Below are 21,365 nucleotides of genomic sequence, written 5' to 3' on the forward strand. Positions count from 1 at the left end.
ATATCCAGACCACCCTGTGTGACATTAATAACTTTTAGCATTCCCAAAAGATAAAGAAAAATATTTTCTTTAAACATCATTTTAATCCCCACAAAGAAGAAATAAACAGCAACAAAACATGTGACTCAAACCAGTTTTGGTGCCAACGCTGACTTTCCTAAATGACTCACCCTCCTCCTGTCACGATCCCTGGGTGTTTGGGATTTTGTTTGTGTTGTTCTGATCATTCCCTTGTTCATTTATGTTCCTGTGGTCTCGACATGTTCAGTTCATTTCTTTGTGCTCGTTATTTCCATAGACATTCATTTCCTTTCAGTTTTGTTTCTTGTATACATTTATTTATTTTAGATTGTCATGGTTTTCCTCTAGGTTTGTAGTTTTTGAATCTTAGTTTTCTTTTGTGTTAATTGTACCTCATTTCCTCTGATTAGTCCATCTGGTTCCTTTTTGTCATTTTCACCTATGTTTTGATATTTAAGCTCCTGGTTTTCATTTGTTTCTCTCTGGTTTCTTCCATTCCTCTGTTTCTCTTCCATGCCCTTCCATGTTTCTCTTCCCTTTATCTGTAAGTTTAGATTTTTCAAAGTGAAAAATAATTCACTTCACATCTGAGCCTGTGTCTGCATTTGTTTTTGGCTCCAAATGAAAACCAAACAATACATCTGTCAATGACTGGCTAATGCTAACCAAATTAATCAATCTCACTCTGTGTTCTGTAAACACTTCTGGGTCAGCTAAACAATGTTTATGGGATGGGATCAGTGTACTTCTTGGAATATTTCCAATTTAGTGGCCAAAGCGTGGGACAACACTACTGACAACGTTTACAGGACGAATAACAGAAATAACCGCACTTTCATGTCAGCAGATTAAGCTAACCATGAAGCTAGCTGTTAGCTGTTGGATAAAAATGAAAGAAAATGCCAACCAGAATACATAGTGTCAGAAATGGTAACTTTTTTCAACAAATTTTAATGATAGTTTTGTTGTTCATTTAGTCAATAGCTAGCTAATCCTAACCAAACCACAATCATTTGTGACTAAACATTCTTCTGGACCAACATTCAAATTAATATTTGAGTAGAAATCAGTGAAGTTTTTGTAATCTGACCAGCTGATAGCCAACTGGCTAATGCTAGCTAAACTACGATCAGTCTCAAATGTCTCCTAACATTCAATGTTATATCTGTAGGTTGTGACCACAGCGTTGGGCCTCAATGACAAAAAACACTGCCTATCCTTAGAAAGATATCTAGACTGAATATATGTAGTAAATAATTACAGTGTCTGGAAAAGTATTCCTGCTACGCAAAGTCTCAAAGTTAAAATTCACAACAGAAGAGTCAATTAGAAAATAGCTGGCAAAAACTGCTTTGAGATAAACTAAGGAAGCCGTTTTAATGCATAAACAAAAAAAAAGTTAGGAATGTTAGGATGTTAGGAAAAAAGTAAAGTGGCTATTTCTGAAGCAACCAAACTGAATCAAAACAAGCAACTCCAGAAAATCTGTTTTTATTTTCTTTATTTATGCGGTCGTCATTTTGTCAGAGCATTTGTCATCATCAGTACATCTCAAACATTGGAAATAGTGCACACACATCTACATTTCTTTAAATACACTTACACAGGCAAAGAGGGGGTGGAGAAAGAGGAAGCACGGGGGAAACACTGGCGGGGGCAAAAAGGGTTCCACAAAGGAGAGCAAAATTCTGATAGAAGAGTTTCGTTTGACTTATTTATTTTTTTTTTTTTTAGAAAGAAAAAGAACTCTAGCTTTCATTCTTCTGAACTTCCAGCAACGATCAAAACCAACACATTTATTTTATCTTTTTTTACCCCACAGGAATGTTTTCATATAAAGCTTCAAACTTCACACTTAATTTGAACAAACTCTGGGCTCTTAACCCATTTGAACACAACGTACCACCCAGTGTTTTAGCAAAAACAAGGAGGGTCGCAAGGCTTATTCAGGCCTGACTTGGATTGTATCCGGGCCGTTTTCGTTCAAACTTAAAAAGTTTAAAATAGCTGCAAATAGCTCCAACTTAATCTGTTTTTTTTGTTGCCATGCCAGCACAACAGTATTGTCTAATCTTGTAAAACTACAGCGCAAATATAAAAACGAACGTAAACAGGCAGCTTTGGGGGGACAAAAACAACTAAAAAGAAAAAAAAGAAAAAAAGCCCATTATAAAGCTAGCTGTTCATCGCTTGACATTTTACACAACTGCCATGGTTATTATAATTGCCAATAAGCCAGAGCAGCCACAGGGAAGGTACAAAACGGTAACACTACAGTAACATTTATGTAAAAAAAAAAAAGAAAACAGAGCAAGAAAACATTAAAATCCAACAGGCGAACAAAGACAAACTCATGTCGCATTTCAGCAGACATGTCCACTTGTCAGCCACTCTTTCGCATTTTTCCGTCAGTCTCTCATACATTTGTATCCTTTAAGACAACATTAATTTTCTAGTAGCAATAAATCGCATTCGGTACCGTATAAATTCTGGAGGGCTGTGGCGATGCGCTTCAAAAAAATTCGTCATACAATCGTAAAAACCACTTGCTGAGACAATCGACCCTTCGGCCTATCAGATCTGAAACGAACATCCATATTTGAGTTGAGGATCAAAGAACTGAGAGGCTTCCTGTTTAAAGGCGGCAGAATCTAGTCTTTAAAATCCAAATGGGCGAACGACAGCCCGATCGACTACAACTGTGGGGGTTATGAGGTATTAGGGGACATGTTGCACTGAAGGGACACCGCTGGATGTCTATGAGGGGGGCCACAATGACAGGAGGACGGCGGGGAACGGACTGAAAGCTCATAAGCCCTGCTTGGCCAGCGCGGCCGTGACGTCCTGTGCCAGTGTGGACAGCTGGGGCGACTCCATCATGTTGATGCTGCCGGCGGACGACAGGCGGGGAGACGTGCCCCCCGTCTCCACACCGGGGGAGTGGGTGATGATGATTTCGGCGCCGTGGTCCACACGAGCTTTGGCCGTTTCCCGGAAGCTCAGCTTGTGGCTCTCAATCTGATTGGTCGGCAAAGAAGGAGAAACGGATCCAAGGAGTCAAGGTCAAAACCTAGGGCAGGACCACGTCTACCTCAACCCTGCCCCGTCAACACTGCCCATCTCACTCGACTTATTTCCTGCATTCATCCTTCTATTTAATAAATATTTTCACCTGACACTTAAAATCTTGACAGTAAAAGTGAATGTAAAATTTTGTTACCATGACATTCCCTCCTCCCGGCATGTGGCTGGCATTGTCCAGGGAACCGACCTTGGCGTGAGCCTTATCTTTGAAATCCAGCTTCACATTCTCGATACGGATGTTTCCTCCCCCTGGGAAAACAACAGAAAGCTGTGAGACGTCATCCCAGAGAGCGCCACACTTCCCTAGGGCTGAATGGGCTAAGAAACCCCGGAGCAAAGACAGGGCAGTCTTCTAGGCTCCCTGGGAACAAGGCTTGATGTTACAGAGTCATAAAATATGGAGACAACATAAGGAGAGAATTGCTCTGAGGCAAATGTTTTGTTTGAACAACAGTAGAAAAGACTAAAATATCATCATTAAATAATAAATAAGAGGCTTTCATCTTTTATTTGGCAGCTTGTTTCCACTAGGTAATTTGTGATTTAATTTAATTTAATTTGTAACCCCATTTGTCAAAGACTCTTGAAGGACAACTTTTTGGCAAGAGTTTCACATCATAGCAAATATAATCATTAAACATGCGCTCTGGTTGAAGGCCTAAATACACAGAAACATTCCTATACATCCATTTATTGTCCTCCAGAAAGAAGAGCAATAGCAGTTGTGGATTTAACAAGCAATTTTGCTTCTACCGAAGGAATGAGGGTCAATATATTTTGGAGTTACTCCACTTGATTCCTAACGTTCACTAAAAGAGACTCCCGACAACAGACATGATCTGATACCAAAACAAATCAAATCATTGTAGAATACAACTCTTTACCGCACGGTTAACCTTCTTGATTAAACTTCAGTTTACTGTCAAAAATAAAAAATTTTAATCTGAAGCTGGACTATCCAAAATCTTAACTCATAATATTCTCCGGAATGCCCTCTAAAGTCATAAATATATCAACACAGATACCTAATATGGCAGCTGCATGAAGATGGGCACACACCACCGTCTACCTGCTATTGCACGAGTTGCACACAGTGAACTGTAGATTGACTAGCGAAAATGTTGATTGTGAAACTTGAGAAGCTAATAGAAGTTAGCATGCTAACTAGCCTAAGATTGAAATAATGATAATAAAAAGGCTGATAGGTCAGTTTATGTTCTTTATTTGGTTTTTAGGGTTATGTGTGAATGTGCAAAGTTTATCATCTTTGACCAACAGTAATGTTGATTTGTTCAAACACTGAAACAGCAACTATTGGTAACTATTAGATACCAAAGCTAAGCAATGTTTGAATCTTCAAGCTAATAACCAAGAATCAACTTTTTGAAAACAAAAACAAAAACAAACAACAAACTAAGCTTCTTCTGTTTTTGTTTTTTAAACTAAACAGTTGCGCGCATCCGACCTTTAAGAATTTGGAACATTTCTTGTGTTTCCATGTGGATCGAGACATTTATAGACTCAACGCTGTGATTATGGGGAACTTTTTAGAAACAACAACTAGACCTGCTTCGTTCTAATAACATATGTTAAGATAATAAAAAAAAGTTCATCAAGACAAAGACACAGTGATCATCACTCAAAAGATGTGGATGAAAAACCACATGATGTTTCAGTATCGTCTGCATAAAAATGCATCTAAATGCGACATTTGAGGAAGCTTTGTGAACAAAACTGCTCCAAAGATGAATCCAGTAGAGTCAGAAATGCACATTCAACACAATGATTACCAGGTCTGTGATGAATGTTGGACATGGAGCCACATTTGGCGGTGATGTGGCTCAAGTCAATCTTCTTGGTCTGGATTTGAACCTGCAACAGGAAGCAAGCAGCTGGGATTACAATCCAAAGAAAAGAGAAACCAATCTGACATGTTTTGATATGGAAATGCAGTTAAAGACGTTGAGTGGAGCGGGGAGACACAAATCACAACATGGATCTGTGAGGTTATGGCAGAGGAAGTGGACTGGTGACATCACTTCCTGGAGAGAGCAAGCAGTAGACCTTGACACCACAGAGAGAGGAAGTTCCTCGTTTAAATTGAACTCCCCGCATGCTGGAGGGACGCTGGTTCATCTTTTTAACATCGTGAATGGTTTCTATATTTAACGTCTGAGGTAGAAGTCACAGGAACACACCACAGCTACACATTACAGACATGCTGGACGCCGATGGGGATGGAGGGAGCCGGAGACGACAGGAACTTTTTCCGCAGAGTCACTCACGTTTCCCCCGCCGGCTGCGTGGTGCACCTTATCCAGGGAGCCACATTTAGACTGAACGTGGCTAAAGTCCAGCTTAACGCTTGGAATCATGACCTAAAAAATGACACGTTCATTGGCTTTCCTGATCCAAAGACCCAAGAAAAAAAAAAAAACAGAGGTGGACTGGAAATAGACCACATCGTCTCGGCTGTTTCACCAAAAATAATCCTGCTAAAATGTCCCAGTTCTTCATTTCTCCTCGACACGATAGAAGCCGATTCACAGCAAAGAAAACAAGAGTTCAACTCCTCAATGTTTGACAGACAAACAGATGGACACATATAAAAGCAGGATGTCAGAGCATAAAAGCTGAAAAAAAGAAAAAAAACAGTAAAAGAAGCGAAAGAGAGAAAAGTTACATACATGGCCTCCTTTGGGCGTGTGCTTGAGATTATCCTTGGAGCCGCACTTTGACTGAACATGAGTGAAGTCCAGCTTCTCGCTTAAAATCTGAACCTAAAATAAAATTGGGATAATAATGTTGATGATAAAAAAATAAAAAAAATAAAAAAAAATAAAAACTGAACAATGGGTAAGTTAAAGGAAAAGGTTGTAATTGAGGTGATTTTTTTTCAACTTGTGTCGGTTTAAAATTATGTAAAAAAAAAAAAAAACTTTAAAAAGGGAAAACAATACAGAACGGCAAGGTAGAGGAATAGAGAAGGAGATTCAGGGAAAAACATAAGGCTCAACAGGCTTTGATGTTTCACAGAGTTCAAGATGGACACCACATGGGCGGCTGCCCTGGGTGGTATCAGAAGAGGGGGCGGAGGAGCGCACCAGCACCAAATAATACAAACTTCTGTATCCATCAAAAAAGAAAAAAAAAAACCCTGTGTGACAGCGAGACCTTGAATAATTTATGTCAGACCTGTATGTTTAATTTATTAAAAATTTACCCAGAATATATAAAAACAAACTAAATCAGTTCAATAATATGTTCTTTTTAATACTTTCTTCAAATTTGTAAATTTAGCTGATGTCAGAGCTTTTAAATGCTGCTAAAAAAAAGGGTGTTGCTACCTGTTGATAAATTTTAACACAACACCTAAAACATGCTGCTTCTTTGTATGACATCACGGAAATCCCAAAATAAATCAGGAAGAGAATGACGGAGCTCGGTTCACCTTTCTAAAAGACCTGAAGGTGCTTCATTCATCTGTTCCAATAATTACATTACATACTATAATCAGCTTGAAAATGTCCATTCAGGAGCATCATCATCATCATCATCATCATGATCTGGCCTCTCAGAGATGAAGAGGCCAGACTTCAAAGCAACATAAAAACATACTGATTAGTTTTTAAAGGCATAAATAAAATAAAATAAAAACAACAACTAGAAAGTTGAAGATGGTTCTACCAAATACTTCATCTAAATTTGAAGAAAGTTATAAAACTATTCTTACATTTTAAGGTTTAAGTTTTTAGATTTAATGTTGACAATGATTCACAATCAAAATATCTGCAGTACATTATATCCCCATAAAGTTTCAGTCAAGATTTTCTCCCTTAACTGCCTGTGCCTATATTTGGCTCAGAAGGGAGAGCTCTGGGGAAATTCTTAAAAGCATCTGTTTTTAAGAAAAAACAGCTAAAAAAAAATAGAGAAGGTTAAATGAAGTCTTTTCTGCGCTCTGAGTGGCTCTAGAAGCTGGATTATAAATACTCCTCAGAGCTGGAGGGAAAATCCTTGGCAGCCATAACCAAAGCAGCTCCCAAGGGCTGGTGGTCCTTCCAGCCAAAGAGGAGGGTTTTTATGGATCTTCCTACACAGATAGATGTTGTTAAATCTAACCGTGTTTGCTGGTGCGGCTGGTGCTGCTGCGCCGAGGAGGAAGCAGAGGGACAGAAAAAGAAGCAGAGGGAAGGAGGACATAGAGACGGCGGAGACGCGAGGCCTGAGGCGGCGGCAGACGGAGATGGCAGCGGACAGAGCAGAGGACACGGAGCAGGACGCACAGTGACTGAGGGTGGACATATGACATTTCTACAGAACCAGAGGAAACCCTTCTTCACATGTCACCATCTCTGGTAGTTAGCATCAAAGCTCTACAGATGCGTCTACAATTGGAGAATATGAGACAATATGTGTGCTCATCAGAAGGACGAGGCATCGTATTTAAAAGAATCTTATTTAACCAGATTACAACGTGGTCACAACACCTGCTACTTTGTGATTTTCCATTAAAGGATAGGAAGAAAACCTGGCCATTTACTGCCCTCATGTGGCAGGATTTGGCACATCCACAAAATTTGGATTATACTTTCCTCAGAACAAATCTGACCAGAGAAACAATCAATGAATAACTTTATGTTGTTTTATTAATAAGGTTCACTGGACACCACCCCCCCTGAACAGGTCAACCCTGTTCCACATGTCTTGGCAGCAAGTGCAAAACTACTCAAAAAACTAACTGAATGCAAACAAAACCCTACAGGCCCTTCTATCACCTCTGAACAGGTCCAAACAGGCCACATTAAACCTTCCCGTTGGTCTACCTGTCCTCCTTTCGGCTGGTGCTTCAAGTTGGCTGTGGACCCGACCTTGGACTTTACATTCTTCAGGTCGGGAAGCGGCTGGTTGATGACCTTCAGCTGCCGCTGGACTGACGAAGGGGACTTGGGCGGGGTCCGGATCACTGCCACCTTCTTCTCCTGGAGGACGCTGAAGGACTTGGGTGTGTGGCTGCCGGGGGTGCGTGACCCCGGGGTGCGGCAGGAGTAGCTGGGCGGTGTGCCGGGTGTGACGGCAGACCCTGGGGTGGAAGCGCCACTGCGGACCGACCGGGACCGGGTTGAGTCTGTGCCTTAGGGGAGGAGGAAAGGTTGCTCCTTTACCATACACTAGTTGCAACTCAAATTATGATCTGTACTCAGAAATCAAGATGTTACCTTGTACAATAAAACATTTTGTGGCAACATTTACGCCTCAAACTGACTGGACATTGACTAGTCAAACTAGCCAATAAGAAAAACGATTGCCTTGATGCAAAACAAGTCTTTACTTTCTGTTTTATTGTCTATTTTAGCAACTGATACTTCATCCTCTGCACTAAAAGACGTCAGTGTATTTGATCAGTTGTCCCCAGAACCCCATCTTCCATAGGTGGAAGGTGAAGTATGGATGGAGTACTTCATCCAATTCACTGACTACTTCAACAGCCATATGCTAGTGAACGATTATTTTCAATGTCCACAACTATCCAAGTCCAGTTTCAATCTCCACACACTCCCTTCCAAGTGTGTGCTATACACATACACATCATATACACATCTTGGCCTAAATAACCCTTTGCAGGATGGACAATGTGAGTGATATTATTTTGTTAAGTAACTAATCAGGTGATGTCAGGGTAAAAAAAATTAAGTGTTAAGAGATCTGAACTAAAAACCTTCCTGAAGACAAAAGACAAATCTAAGATGAAACATTTTTGGTCTGCTTCTTATGGTTAGACATGAGCACATGTGGCTACATGTGCTCAAGTTTCATTGGACAAACAAGCCCAGATTAAACAGGAATGTTTAAACAGTGAGAGGCTAATCACAACATTTGTCCTCCAGCTGCTTGTTGCCAGGTTACCAGAGAAAACACCAATAGGATCTAAGCCCAGAAGCAGCACACCTGTTGGTCTGGATCCCACCTGTTTCTCTGATAAGGCAGCAGGGGCTTTGACTGAGCCACAGTGTAAATGTGCATGGAGCTCTTCTGTGATATAATGGAGATCAATGACTAAATGTTTAGCTGTTGATGGGGAAGGAGCTACAGGGTGCTCTACCTGCCATACTAGGGGCTCTTCCAGACCTGCCGTCTCCTCTGGAGTCGGTTCGGATCGCTTTAGGAGAGAACAGGGAGTTTAAAGGAGAGCAGGAGGGTGGAAGGAAGTGAGATTTAAAAACTGCACGTTTGAGGGAGTGTAATCTTACAGGTTGGCCTGGAGGGAGTGCTGTCCTCTTGCTCAGCAGCAGGAATATGGCGAGTCAGAGACTTGGCTGGCCTAGGAAGGGATGACCTCTTCTCCGGGCTGCGGTATGTTCTCTCCTGAAGCAACACATACCACAGGGTCAATAATCCAGACAGGTACCCCCCATCTATGCCCCAGACCTCCTCTCTTCTCTCTAATTTACCCATTTGTTTGGTGGAGGGGGAGGGCGGGAGCAGGCAGAGGCGGGCCGAGCCTCGCATATCACTGCCTCCACCAGGGGGCTCCGTTTAAGGCTGCAGGCAGAACTCGGCCGGGGGCACCCCCCACCGCGCTGCACTGCCATCTTTAACAGAACGGCCCTCGTGGGGCTCTGGGTAATCCACGTAATGAGAGGGGAGGACGCATGCAAGATAGAGGAAGCGACCAAGAGATGAAAAATGAAAGGAAAATACACTTCAAAAGGACAGAAATGATGACTGAAAGATGATAGTAATGAAGATATGGAATTCTTCTGCATGGAAACATCTTTACTCACAGATTTTCTCTGTCGCGACTGACAAAGACAGAAGGCGAGCATGCAAGACGACATGATTCATCAGACAAGAAGAAAACAATATAAGGATGAAGACATGCAGATATATTTAGCCAACATCATGCAGAAAGGCGACAAGAAGCAACATAGATCAGAGTGATGTGGGACTGCATTAGACTGCCTGCTCTCTCAAAATTCCACTCAACAATCCTCCTTGCTTGTAAATCTCAAAGTGATGCTTCTGCTCTCATCGGACTTAGTGAATGCCTCAACTACTGCTCTGGCTTAAAGATTTTCTCCTTCTCCATTTATGTTTTGCCCCTTATCAATTTTGCAGATTTAAATATTTTCATGTCTGTATGGGAGAAAAATACTCGTTGGGTTGTGACATAAGCACGCCCCATCGATCTAGAGTTTGTTAAAACAGTAAAATATTACTCACAGTGGGCCTCTCCCTGGACGGCTGGGCCACACTGAGTGGCTGGTGGTGTGCCATACCTGTGGGAAAAGAAGCAATACTCAATGTTAACCACTAGGGGGAGACATCTTCTAGGATTGCACATATGTGGTGAACACATGTAATGAATGGACAGTTACAAAGGAACGGTACAAAACAGCAAGCCACATTTGGTTTATGTTTCAAAAATGACAAATTAAACAAGACTTAACTTTTTATTTCCCTCTATGTTAAAAAACAAGAATCATAAACAAAAGAAAGACTGAGCAGAAATAAACAATAATGATGCAAAGAAAGACAGCAGTTAAGGCAGTGAAAGTAACGGAAACGTTTGATGGGTAAGAAGCACACGATGTTTGCCAGCTACATTGCCACTGCTCAACTCCTCAAAGAGCCAAAAATAAAGAGAGATCTGCTTCTGAATCTTCCACATAGGTCACATATATACTGATTTCACAACATGTATGTGATCTCTCTCCATTCACAGCGCTGATACCTGGCGAAAGGTGTTCACCTGTGGCCTTGCGCTTAGCAGAGCCGTGAAGCGGAGCAGGCCTAGGATGTCTGGCTGCCACTTTGGCTCCACTCTTTCGAGATGGAGAGCGACTTTGGAGGGCTGACACCTTACTCTGGTCAGCCCTCCTCACGCCTACTGGCGAAGAGGAGAGACATAATTATACCATCATGCACAACTCAGTTTTGACATAAAAAGCTGGTTTTAAAGTCAAGGGTTTTGGTAGTAACAAGAAAGTTAATTTTCTGGCTATAAATACTTTTTGAAAACAGAACGAGAACCTTTTTTCTTTCTTATCTCCTCTCTTGGGGGATGGTAGGTCGGTGCTTTGCGTGTCACTTTACATTCAGTAGTGCCAAGGCGCCCCCTTCCTTTGCCGGGTAACTGTTTAGCAGGGCAGTCCACCACCGTAGCTGCAGCAGTAGAACTCTGTGTCTGAGGAAGGGCTTCGATTTGCTCAGTCATAATACTTTTGTCATCATCTGCAGCAGAAAAGTATCAAGAGAGGACTAATTCTCCACAGCTGTCATAGCTAGGTACTAGCTTACATCAAGGCATATCAGCTTTCTAAGTATATAGATTGAAGATCTTTGACTATATTGTAGAAGTGATAGGTATATTAAATGTTCTGGGTACCTTGAGGGTCCATCCAGCCACTGTCTGTATCCATGATGGACACGTCTATTGTGGTTTCATCGTTAGTTGCCAGACTAGTTGCTTCTTCACCAATCTCTATGTCTTTCTCTTTCGTTCCATCCTCTTCAATCAAGACCTTATTCTCTTTTTCATCACCAGTTGCATCATAATAAACTCCTTCCACTTCCTCTTGATAAGTTTCATCTTTCTTTACCCCTTCATTCTCTTCTTTTGACGATTCCATCTTATCTACCTGCAGGTCCTCTTCCTTTTTTCCCTCCTCATCACCTTCCTCAGACTGCTGTAATAGGTCATGGTCAGAACATGGGGACAAGTGTGAACTGTCGGTAGCAGGCTCGCCTTCATCGCTGTTTAGGGCACTATGACTCCATTCTTCAGCTCCCGACTTGGGATCATCGTCCAGCATCTTATCACAAACCATCAATCTCATTTGGTCCTTCTTCTGCTCCTCCACTTCAGGTATATCAGGTATACTTTCCGCTGTTATATTACTCTTGGAGTGCAGAATCTCCTCAGGTTCTTCCATAATCTCTTGAGGCTCTTCCGCAATCTCAATGTCATCCTCCTCTTCGACCTCTTCATCTACTTGTGCTTGAGGTATTACAATGATTGGAGATAATACTTGTGGCCTTGATGAGTCTTTTGTTAGCGTTAACTCTGGTAGTTGGATTTGGGGAGCCTTTTCACCTCCTGGCTTTTCAATGCATAAATGCTGAGAAAAGTCTGAAGGTTTTTGTGTTTCTTTTTCTCCTAAGATTAAAGGCTTTTCTTCCAAACTATCTTGCAAAGGCTCCACTGATGCCGTCATGGTTCTATCCGCTTTCTCAGCTTTTTCTTGTTGATCTACAATCTTAGTGTTTGTCATCACTTTGTTTGCCTCCAGTTCATCAACACTCTTGGATTCTGAAGATTTGTTGGGCACATCATTTCCCTGTGGCTCACTGCCTTGAGTTTCTAGGGTTCCTTCAGACTTGGGGCTGATGGGACTCAGGGGAGATCTATTTCCAGTTTCTGCAGGAGTGAAAGTGAAGGAGTTGTCCGGTGGGATGGGTGAGGCCTCTCTAGAGGGGTCTTTTTCAACATCCACCTCAGGGATTGCCTGGATCTTTATGTCCCCAGGTAGGCCAGTTTCCAGACGAAGTTCAGTAAGACGGTCTTTCGAAGCTGTCATTGGGATTCGTAAGCGATCTGGTTTTAATCCACTAGTCACAGCTTTTTCCAGAATCAAGGAGGTCTTTACTGGTGGATCTTTCTTTTCCAACACAGGGTTTTGAGAAATTTCTTTCTGATCTTTTTGTTGCACTTGAGTTTGACCATCTTCAATTTCCACAACTTTAGAAACCTCTTCTTCTTCAGAACCCAAAGAAGGGAAGTGCTGGTGTTGAGAATCTCCAGGATTTGGTACATCAGCTGGAGAAGGCATGGGTGCTGAGTATTCACTGAACACGCAGTAGCCAAGCTCTTCCTGTTGATCCTCCCCTGCCACCTCTGTCAAGATTTGCTCTGATAGACTCAGCTTGTCAAAGGCATTACCGAGGAGTGCACTGGCTGGCATTGATTTTCGTCTCATGTGGTCCCTCATCTGTATTGATGGACGAAGTGGGACCCCAGCCAAGTCCAACATATCAGAAAGGCTTTCTGATTGGTCAGAGCTAGAACCATGCCCCTCAGCAGAAGCATCTGCCATTGTCTGGATGCTATCAGATGGTGTCGGTGTTGGGATAATGGAGTCTACAGGCTGACGTGAAGTATGCGTCTCAACAAATGGGGTTAATGGAGGAACTTCTGTCCCCGCAAAGCTTCCACTGACTGGACACAAGCTTTCAGAGAATCTCCTCGACTTGTCTACTTTTACAGTCGTTTCTGTCGAAGACCCACTAGGAATGTTCAAGGACAGTCTACGTTGCTCTAATGGTGCTTTATCAGGTGATATCCTCACAGTTTTCTTCTCTCGTCCTTCAAATTGATCCAGAGCTCTGTCATATTCTACACTTAACCCTTTCTCGGAGGTTAAACTGAGTTCATAATACCCTTGTGATGATCCCTCTTCTTGACTTTTTGATGTTGTCTCAAAGTAAGTCTTTGAATCTTTATCTGATCCTTCTTTTAACTGGACAGTTTCTTTCTGAATGCTACTGTCCTCATTGCCCTGACTTGTTGCTTTTCCTTCCTCAGTCTTCTCAGTACTTTCATTCAAAGGAACTTGTGATTTCTTAGGTAACATAACTCCGGCATTATTTTCTGTTTCGAGACTTGCTACATCTTCTGTCAGCGAAACATCTTCATGGTCCTTGACTTTAGACTCCAAAGGCTTGCAGTCTTCAGGGGATTCTTCTGTGTCATTTCCTCTGTCTTTATCAGTCTGTTTAGCTGAGGACTCGTCCGAGAGATCTTTCTCTGAAGTAGTGGGATGTTTACTCAAAGCGAGTTCTTCTTCAGACGTTACAGGACATTCGCCTTCTTGCACCTCAGACTCACAAGATGTTTTTCTCTCCGCTGGCTGGGCTGTGAGGTTTGAAGGATGCTGTAGAAGTCTGGGCTGACTCAAGTTAGCAAAAAGCTTTGTTTGCAGCATCCACAAAAGCTAGCCCATACAGTCAAGCTGAGGTTTCCAGCACATAGATACTCTCCATCAAGCAAAACACACAGCACAGTGTATTTTGTGCCAGGCCACAACAGCACAAGGGGAGGTCACAGCATCAAAGATAGCGTGCAGAACTGGAACAAAGGAATGAGTTGCATGATGTTAAATGGCAATAAATAATGGTAATACACACGCTTATTGAATTCCTATTGTAATAAAGAGGGATTTACAGATAAAACTAATCGTACTTATTTGTCAATGACAAGTAACTTATGTTGAGGGGTGAAAGCTTTATTAGTATGACAATAAATGTCCAATGAGAATTAATTTTAAAGCCCAAATTGGTTTAAACAACAATAGGAAAACACATTTATTCTTTATTGTGAGATGATATGAAGACAACTGAAAAACAGAAAGCAAATGGTTTACAACAGACTTTAAATGCATCCAGCATTTATTTGTGAGATACTCAGCAGTTTTTCCAATCACAATATCCCAGCAAAACCCACAGAAAAATATACAGAATACAATGACGGTTTAGACAGTGATTCTAGCGTTTGCAATGTAGCTGGCAATACTAAGGTGCAGAAATGATCAACCATGCTATGGTTGATTATGTGCTCAAAAAAAGCAAATGGTTGTGTTAGGCATGAAACAAAGCACAAAATCAAAATGCTATGTCACGTGATTATTTTGCAAACAGTAGCTCTAAGAACTGCAGCAGAAGCTCACAAAGTCCAGAGCAACAAAGCAGCAGGGAAGGCTGGCAGCGAAGCCTGAGCTGCATTACAAGTTAGAAAAACCAAGAGCCGACAGCTTTGTACCCATCGCAGAGCACCAGAGGGTCATGCACAAGGAAAGAGTCCATTGTTCAAACACTCATGTTGTTTTCAAAACCCCACACACCTGTCTGTGTCGGGCTCTGTTCACTGTGGTGATCTCCTCCATTGACGGCCTCAGGTGTTTGGGTTCTCTGGTAACCCAAAGCCTGGGACTCCCTTAAACAATCTGTCTGCTCTACGTGCAAGTCTCCTGGTTGCTCATATGCCACTTCCTCCACTGGAGGCCGCTGACTGACAACCTCTACTTTCTCCTCTTTGAGCCGGGGAAGGGAGACACAGATGAGACATGGCTGACATTAAAACTAGCGTGACATAGTTGAATATGATGGAGACAAAGATGGGTGCAATCTGGGTTATGCGATGTAGACTCTCCATTGCATAACTCAAAATATAACGTTGCAAAAACATTATATTTTGCAAATATAACATTTATGGCAATAGGGATTTGATTTGTTACCTTAATATGAGTGTCTAAATGTATAAAATGCTGTTTTCTAAATGACAATCTTTAGTTACAACATTTACCAACCAACATTTCTGACATATAATCAGATTTACAACCGCTGATAGAATTTATTAACTTTTTCACGGGTTTAAAAACCCATAAATTCAGCTGTAAATATCATTTTTTTAGTGTTTTCCCAGTCTTTCAGTTTTTTGCTGCTGAATCTAGGTGGGTGTTTTTATTGCTGAAAGCTAAGCTAACTTTGCGTGGAAACAGGAAACTGAGTTGGTGTTGGGACAGAAGAAGTAGTTTTTGGCTGGAAATGGTGGCTTCAACTGAAAGCACCATTGCTATGACTCACTTTAGTACTGGAACCAGTTTGGTAATGCAGGGGGGGAAAAAAGACGAATGGTAAAAATCAACGAACTGAGTGAACAAAGAACACAGTGAGCTGTTGACGATGAGAAGCAGACCAGTAGAAACTGATAGGTCTTAAAGAAGAGAGTTGTTGTCACTATTACTATTATTATTAATAACTGATTGAGGTACTAGAGTACAGTTGGTCAAATGGACCAGATTATGAGCGGACCAGGACAGAGTGGTATATACTGAGGACCAGGAGAACTTCTCTGCTACTTTCACCACATGTCACATCCTGCATGTTGGAAGGAGGCTGTTCCTTAAATGTCTGTATACCTTGTGCCAGGGGCCCAGTCTGCTCAGCGGATGGAGATGGGGGAGGGGAAGGGGGCAGGTTGGCCGAGTCGTCCACTGCAGAGGGACATAGAGAGAGAGAGACGAGACACAGCAGGAAGACGGGACGTGGATGGAAAGACGGAGATGACGGATGAGTCAGAGCAGCTTTCTACACTCCTCTAGTGTAGAAATGCTCAATATTCTTCTCATACCGACCTCCAAAGATTAAACGGTGACGATTTCATGTGATAGACCAACACAGAGTAGAGCAGAATTGTGAAGGGGAAGGAAAAGTATTCATTTTTCAAAAAGAAGATGGTCCAGTCAAAGCCCAGACCTGGATCCAACTGAGAACTAATTAGTTCAGTTTAGTTGGTTTGTAAAAAAAAAAAAAAAAGAAAAAGAAAAAAGGAAGTATTGAAACTTCAATCTGAAGATCCTGAGGACCAACAGGAAGTCAGTAACTGAAGCATCAGTGGAACTTCCTGCTTCTTTTCCTCCATCATTTTCCTTCCGCTTTACAACTGTGCACCAGTTCACAGCTGGAATGAGACAGAATGTGACGAACTCTGAGGAGTGAAGACTTCTGGGGAGCCCTGTGTCGGACATGGAGAACTAACTCTGGCAGATGGAAACTCAAAGGTTCCTACGCAGTCTGGAAAGTCACCTCAGAGTTTTCATTACCTGGATACCCTTACACCTGACTTCTTCATTCGTTTCCTTCCTCCCTTCCTTTGTGTCCTTCCTCATTTTGCTCTTCTACCCTTCCTTTCTCGTGTCCTCCAATCATTTACCTCGTGTCGTACCTCCTTCATTTCTTATAAAGGTCTTATTTCATCCTTTCCTTTCTTGCCTTTCTTATTTATGTCATCATTCTTTTCTAACTTGCATTCTTCCTTCTCTTCTATTCTCTGTCTTCTCTTTCTTTTCTGTCCTCTGTCCTTTGCTATTTCTTCAGCTACTGTTGGATTGAAGAAATTCATGAGGAACTTTAATGTTTTCTGTCATAAAATGATGAGAACAGCTAGGTGGATTGATTGATTAATTTATTGTCCTCGTCTCATCATGCCATTGCTCTGCTCCACAAGATCCAGCATGCAGCTTCCCCCTACCTGTTGCTGGAGGCGGAGCGGCCGCCGCAGCGTGGTAGCCATTCTCCCGGTAGCCGTAGGATGAGTAGCCGTTCTCTCCGTTCTCCTGGCCGTTGGCGGCCCAGTGGTCCTCTGGCTGCCTGCCGTCTGCCATGTCCACCTGCCTGAGGGTCACCTACTGGATCTGAGAAGGGACAGACAAGAGGAGGGGGAGGAAGAGGCCATGCGTCACCCAAAAAACATGCCAAAATAAAAAAATAAAATAAAATAAAGGCATACCTGAATTTTCAACTATTTCCATGTCCAATAATCAGAGCAAAAATAAAAAAAGGAACTCAGTTCAGGAACAGATACCATATACCATACGTGGCAAAAATAAATAAATAAAAAATACAAAGATATATACAAAAAAAATAGGAACTCTGACCAATTTTTTAAACTTTATTTTTAAATCTACAGCACATTCTGCAGAGCAACACTAAACCTGCCACCAGGGGGAGCCAGCGGCTGCACTGAGCTGTTGGTCTGGCCTTTGTCTCAGCATCCATGTGCAGAGTGGATCCTCACATCCCTCAGCCGAGCAGAAACCAGTAAAATGAGCCTCAATGGAGCAGGAAACGACACAGCAGTGGCTCCCAGTGATCATCTCTACTCATTAGAAATACAAACAAAAGTATCTAACTCTCTAATCATGTAGCCTTTTGTTCCCCAAGGCAAACGCATGGTGATTTTCCAACAGGATTAACAGAAGGCTAGCATCATCATCATCATCATCATCATCACCAAGCAGCTGCAGCTCATTGCTCTTCACCAGACTAAAGCTAATAAAGCCTGCTTCCTGCTGCTGCTGCATCAGGACGGACCCAGTGACTCCCAGACAGGCTGAGGAGGCGAGCCCAGGGCACAGTCAGAAGGAAGGCAGGGCGGGGCGCAGCTGCTGCCAAGGAGGAAGATAGCCTGGAATCACACTGACCTGCTTCCTGCTGCCGCTGCTGCTTTGGTAAAATCGAACGACACACTCTGCAAGCTACACCCTGGAAAATCTTCTTTTATTTACTGAAAACCTTAAAGAGCAGGTTTCTCTGCAGGAATCTGGAGGTTACGGGTTTAAATCCCTCCGGTCAGCAGAGAGCCATGCTGCTGTTATAGTCAACACAAACAGGATTAAAGGAATCTGACCTGAACGAACCTCCTGAACCAAACATTGAACTCCTGCCGTTGGATACAATGTGAACTGACCCTTACCTCTTTCACTTACGTCAACACAACAGTTTAATGCCATTTTAACTCACGACTTTCATTTTGTTTGGTTTTAAACTCATTTCATTACCACGACACACACTTTTTCTTTTCAGAATTGAAGTATACATTTACATTTAGATGTAATATATATCCCTTTTGAGTAATTTGTGTGTTTTCAGATAACCGAGTTGTTTCTACGTAGCTTTAAGCTAGGCTACTTAGCTAACCAGTCTAACTTATTTCATTAAATTTGCAGACTAATTATAGTGATTAACACACTTACATCTTCAGTAATATACTTATAGTTATTATCTGATTTGAAGTTTAAATAAATTGGATATAAATAGTAATTTCAGACAAGTAGTCTGAATATTTGGGATTAGCTATTTTAGGTAGCTATTATTAACCTTCAAGTCTAAAGTACCTTAGTATTTATTCTCTGAATTGTATCTAGAATCATGATAAATATAGTGTTGATTTATGAATTATTACAAATAATGTAAAGCTTGACCTTTATCCTGTCTTTTTCTTAAAACTCAAAACTTATGTTAATCATATTCTACCCTCGTTTGGGTTTGTAAACCTTGCTCTCCAAGCAGATCCTGTCATCCTGCTGTTAACTGGAGCTGACGTTGCCCTTTTTACTGCTCCCTTTCAGCTGTTTACCAGCCCCTCTCTGTACTTTCACCATCTGCAACATGAAATACTAAAAAAAAAAAAAAAAAAAAAAAAAGAACTTTAGTGGAAATTATCTCTGTAAAATCTACATCAACTTTAAGATGTCTTTGTAGTTTGATGGGGTGGATATTTTCAAATTAGCCTGGCTATGTTGTGATCTTCATCATTATCTCAGAGTCTACAGCACGTCAGCATCTACACCACTGAACTAAAGGGTTAAATCGACACGGCTACGAGTCCCAAACAACTGTCAGATCTGATCACGTCGTAGTACTCCGTCTTCAACACACCAGCAGGTTTTTAACTAGGAGAAGTTACGCTAAGCCAGAGAGGCTTCAGGTTCTTCTTTTGTCTGTTCCGCCCACCCGCCCCTCACCTCTCCCCATTAGCCCCCCACCTCGGTCCTAATCCAGCCCCGCCCGGATCTGGGTCAGCCTTCGTGCTTCCACGGAGCACTGCTCACGTCGGAATGTCGCCATCCATTTAGGAGGCAGGATCTCCGGCAGCCTGTCTCCGCTGTAGGCCAACCTGGCCTTAATCCTGTGTGTGAGCAGCTGAATGTGTCCGACAACCTCCACCAGTCGGACCATTCGGTCCTAAGGTAAGGTTTAGCAGAAAAATAAAGAAATAGATATAAGAAACAATAAATACAATAAATGGTCCGATGTAACCTTGAAACTCTAAGTTGCCTTCTCCTGTAAACCTTGATTTAGTGTGGAAAAACTCCAGTCAGCATAGTGAATGTAAACTAGTCCTGCTTCAGACTTCAAGCTGCTTGGTGAAACTTTGTGTGGTGAGCGTTAGCAGGTCTGTTGATGTGTTGGCACCTAAAATAATTATGTATAAGTGTGTTGACAGCACACTCAGTTGAAACTGGAGAAATAATGTAGTTTGTCATCAATTTATTGTTTTGGCACTTTAGATTTTAAGCTAGAAATGATCACATGAAGTGCATATTCATTTGAAACACCAGGAAAAAACACTACATTTTCATCAATCTTCAACTAAAAAACACCTAAAAAAGCAAAAGAAATCCTGTTCTGGAAAACTGACCTTCATGTTTTCTTGTCTCTCCTCGACAGGATGGCACCCTGGATGGAGAGCCATAGCTCTGATATCAATCGTTTCCCAGTTAGTTGTAGCTAATATTAGCCTCTTCAAAATCTCAACTAACCTCACTGGTTTTCAAAAATCAAATGAATCTATGCAATGAATTAACTACAACTAACAACAGGAAGAGCATGGAAAATCTAAATGTTAACTGAAGGTTAAAGAAAAAAACATTACATCTAATGTATCTAATATCAATTACTGTCAAATTACAGAAATAAAGACAGACATAAATTCTTTAAATACTTCTAAGAATGGGAGCTCTTTCAATAATAATAAAAAAATCTGATTCAGATACATAAAAAACCTTCCAACATCAAAAACACTGCATTCCAGAATAGCAACAACACAACGTTCTGGAACATTTTCCTTCCACAATTATCCTTCTGCTTTGTGTTTGTCTTTCACATAAAACCCAATAAAATACGTTCTGTCTGGACTTACCGCAACTATAACAAGACTGCATGTTACTGCCTTCTGTTACTACTTTCTTATTCTGCAGGATTCATTCATTCACTGATGAAGCCATCAATGATATTTCCACATGATTTTAAAATCTAAAATTAAAGCAATAAACCGTTCCTCGATTAAAACGAGTTTTCTACAAGATTATTTATCCTGTATTTTAGCCAGACCAGCAACTTCCTCCTCCTGCAGCAGCAGATTATCTTTCATTGACTCAGTAGCACATAAAGGAGAATTAAAGCATAATGAGTGCTGTCAGGGAAGTGTGAATAAACTGTAAGCACTGGAGCCTGCCTTCACAAGCATGGGGCCGGGGCCCACACTTAGAAAAGATTAGACACCGAAATACCAGGAATATGGGAGCAATCACTTTAACGCCACTGAGATGCTTCCTGTTGTCTATTCTGGTACAAACAAATGTCCATCCTTTGGGGATCAATAAAGTATTTATCCATCTATTGTTAGAACTTATTTGATAAATGTGTTTCCATTTCTGCTATTGCAAATGAACTCTTCTTTTGGAAAAGCAAAAAAACATCAAAGCAAGCGTAAAAACTTTATCAAAATTGCTGAAGTTATTTAAAATTTTGCCATTTCCATCGACCAGCGATACTTCAAAATTTGCAACAAAAAAAAAACGTTGATGGAAACACGGTTACTGTTGAGAGTTCAATTCTTCATCAGTTTTACTTTTATA

The 21,365-nt window shown here is 41.4% G+C and overlaps 1 protein-coding gene across 1 annotated transcript in view; it reads right to left on the reverse strand.

The window, feature by feature from the left end:
- Window positions 1-1,505: 1,505 nt before the first annotated feature.
- LOC106914874 (uncharacterized) overlaps window positions 1,506-21,365 on the reverse strand; it is a 53,396-nt gene continuing 33,536 nt past the window's right edge. Inside the window, exons 4-20 of the mRNA XM_014982010.2 lie at window positions 17,195-17,357; window positions 16,083-16,157; window positions 15,006-15,194; window positions 11,495-14,020; window positions 11,140-11,340; window positions 10,841-10,996; window positions 10,330-10,385; window positions 9,891-9,908; window positions 9,558-9,725; window positions 9,357-9,471; window positions 9,209-9,265; window positions 7,932-8,239; window positions 5,793-5,885; window positions 5,391-5,483; window positions 4,896-4,977; window positions 3,242-3,354; window positions 1,506-3,039 (exon numbers count right to left, since the gene is read on the reverse strand). Of these exons, the coding sequence (XP_014837496.2) occupies window positions 2,830-3,039; window positions 3,242-3,354; window positions 4,896-4,977; window positions 5,391-5,483; window positions 5,793-5,885; window positions 7,932-8,239; window positions 9,209-9,265; window positions 9,357-9,471; window positions 9,558-9,725; window positions 9,891-9,908; window positions 10,330-10,385; window positions 10,841-10,996; window positions 11,140-11,340; window positions 11,495-14,020; window positions 15,006-15,194; window positions 16,083-16,157; window positions 17,195-17,327 (4,593 nt within the window). The 5' untranslated portion in view covers window positions 17,328-17,357 and the 3' untranslated portion in view covers window positions 1,506-2,829. The remainder of the gene's footprint in view (window positions 3,040-3,241; window positions 3,355-4,895; window positions 4,978-5,390; window positions 5,484-5,792; window positions 5,886-7,931; window positions 8,240-9,208; window positions 9,266-9,356; window positions 9,472-9,557; window positions 9,726-9,890; window positions 9,909-10,329; window positions 10,386-10,840; window positions 10,997-11,139; window positions 11,341-11,494; window positions 14,021-15,005; window positions 15,195-16,082; window positions 16,158-17,194; window positions 17,358-21,365) is intronic.

This window comes from Poecilia mexicana, unplaced genomic scaffold (genome assembly GCF_051168715.1).
Source record: "Poecilia mexicana isolate PSO_F unplaced genomic scaffold, ASM5116871v1 scaffold_2, whole genome shotgun sequence".
In the NCBI taxonomy this organism is placed as follows: domain Eukaryota; kingdom Metazoa; phylum Chordata; class Actinopteri; order Cyprinodontiformes; family Poeciliidae; genus Poecilia; species Poecilia mexicana.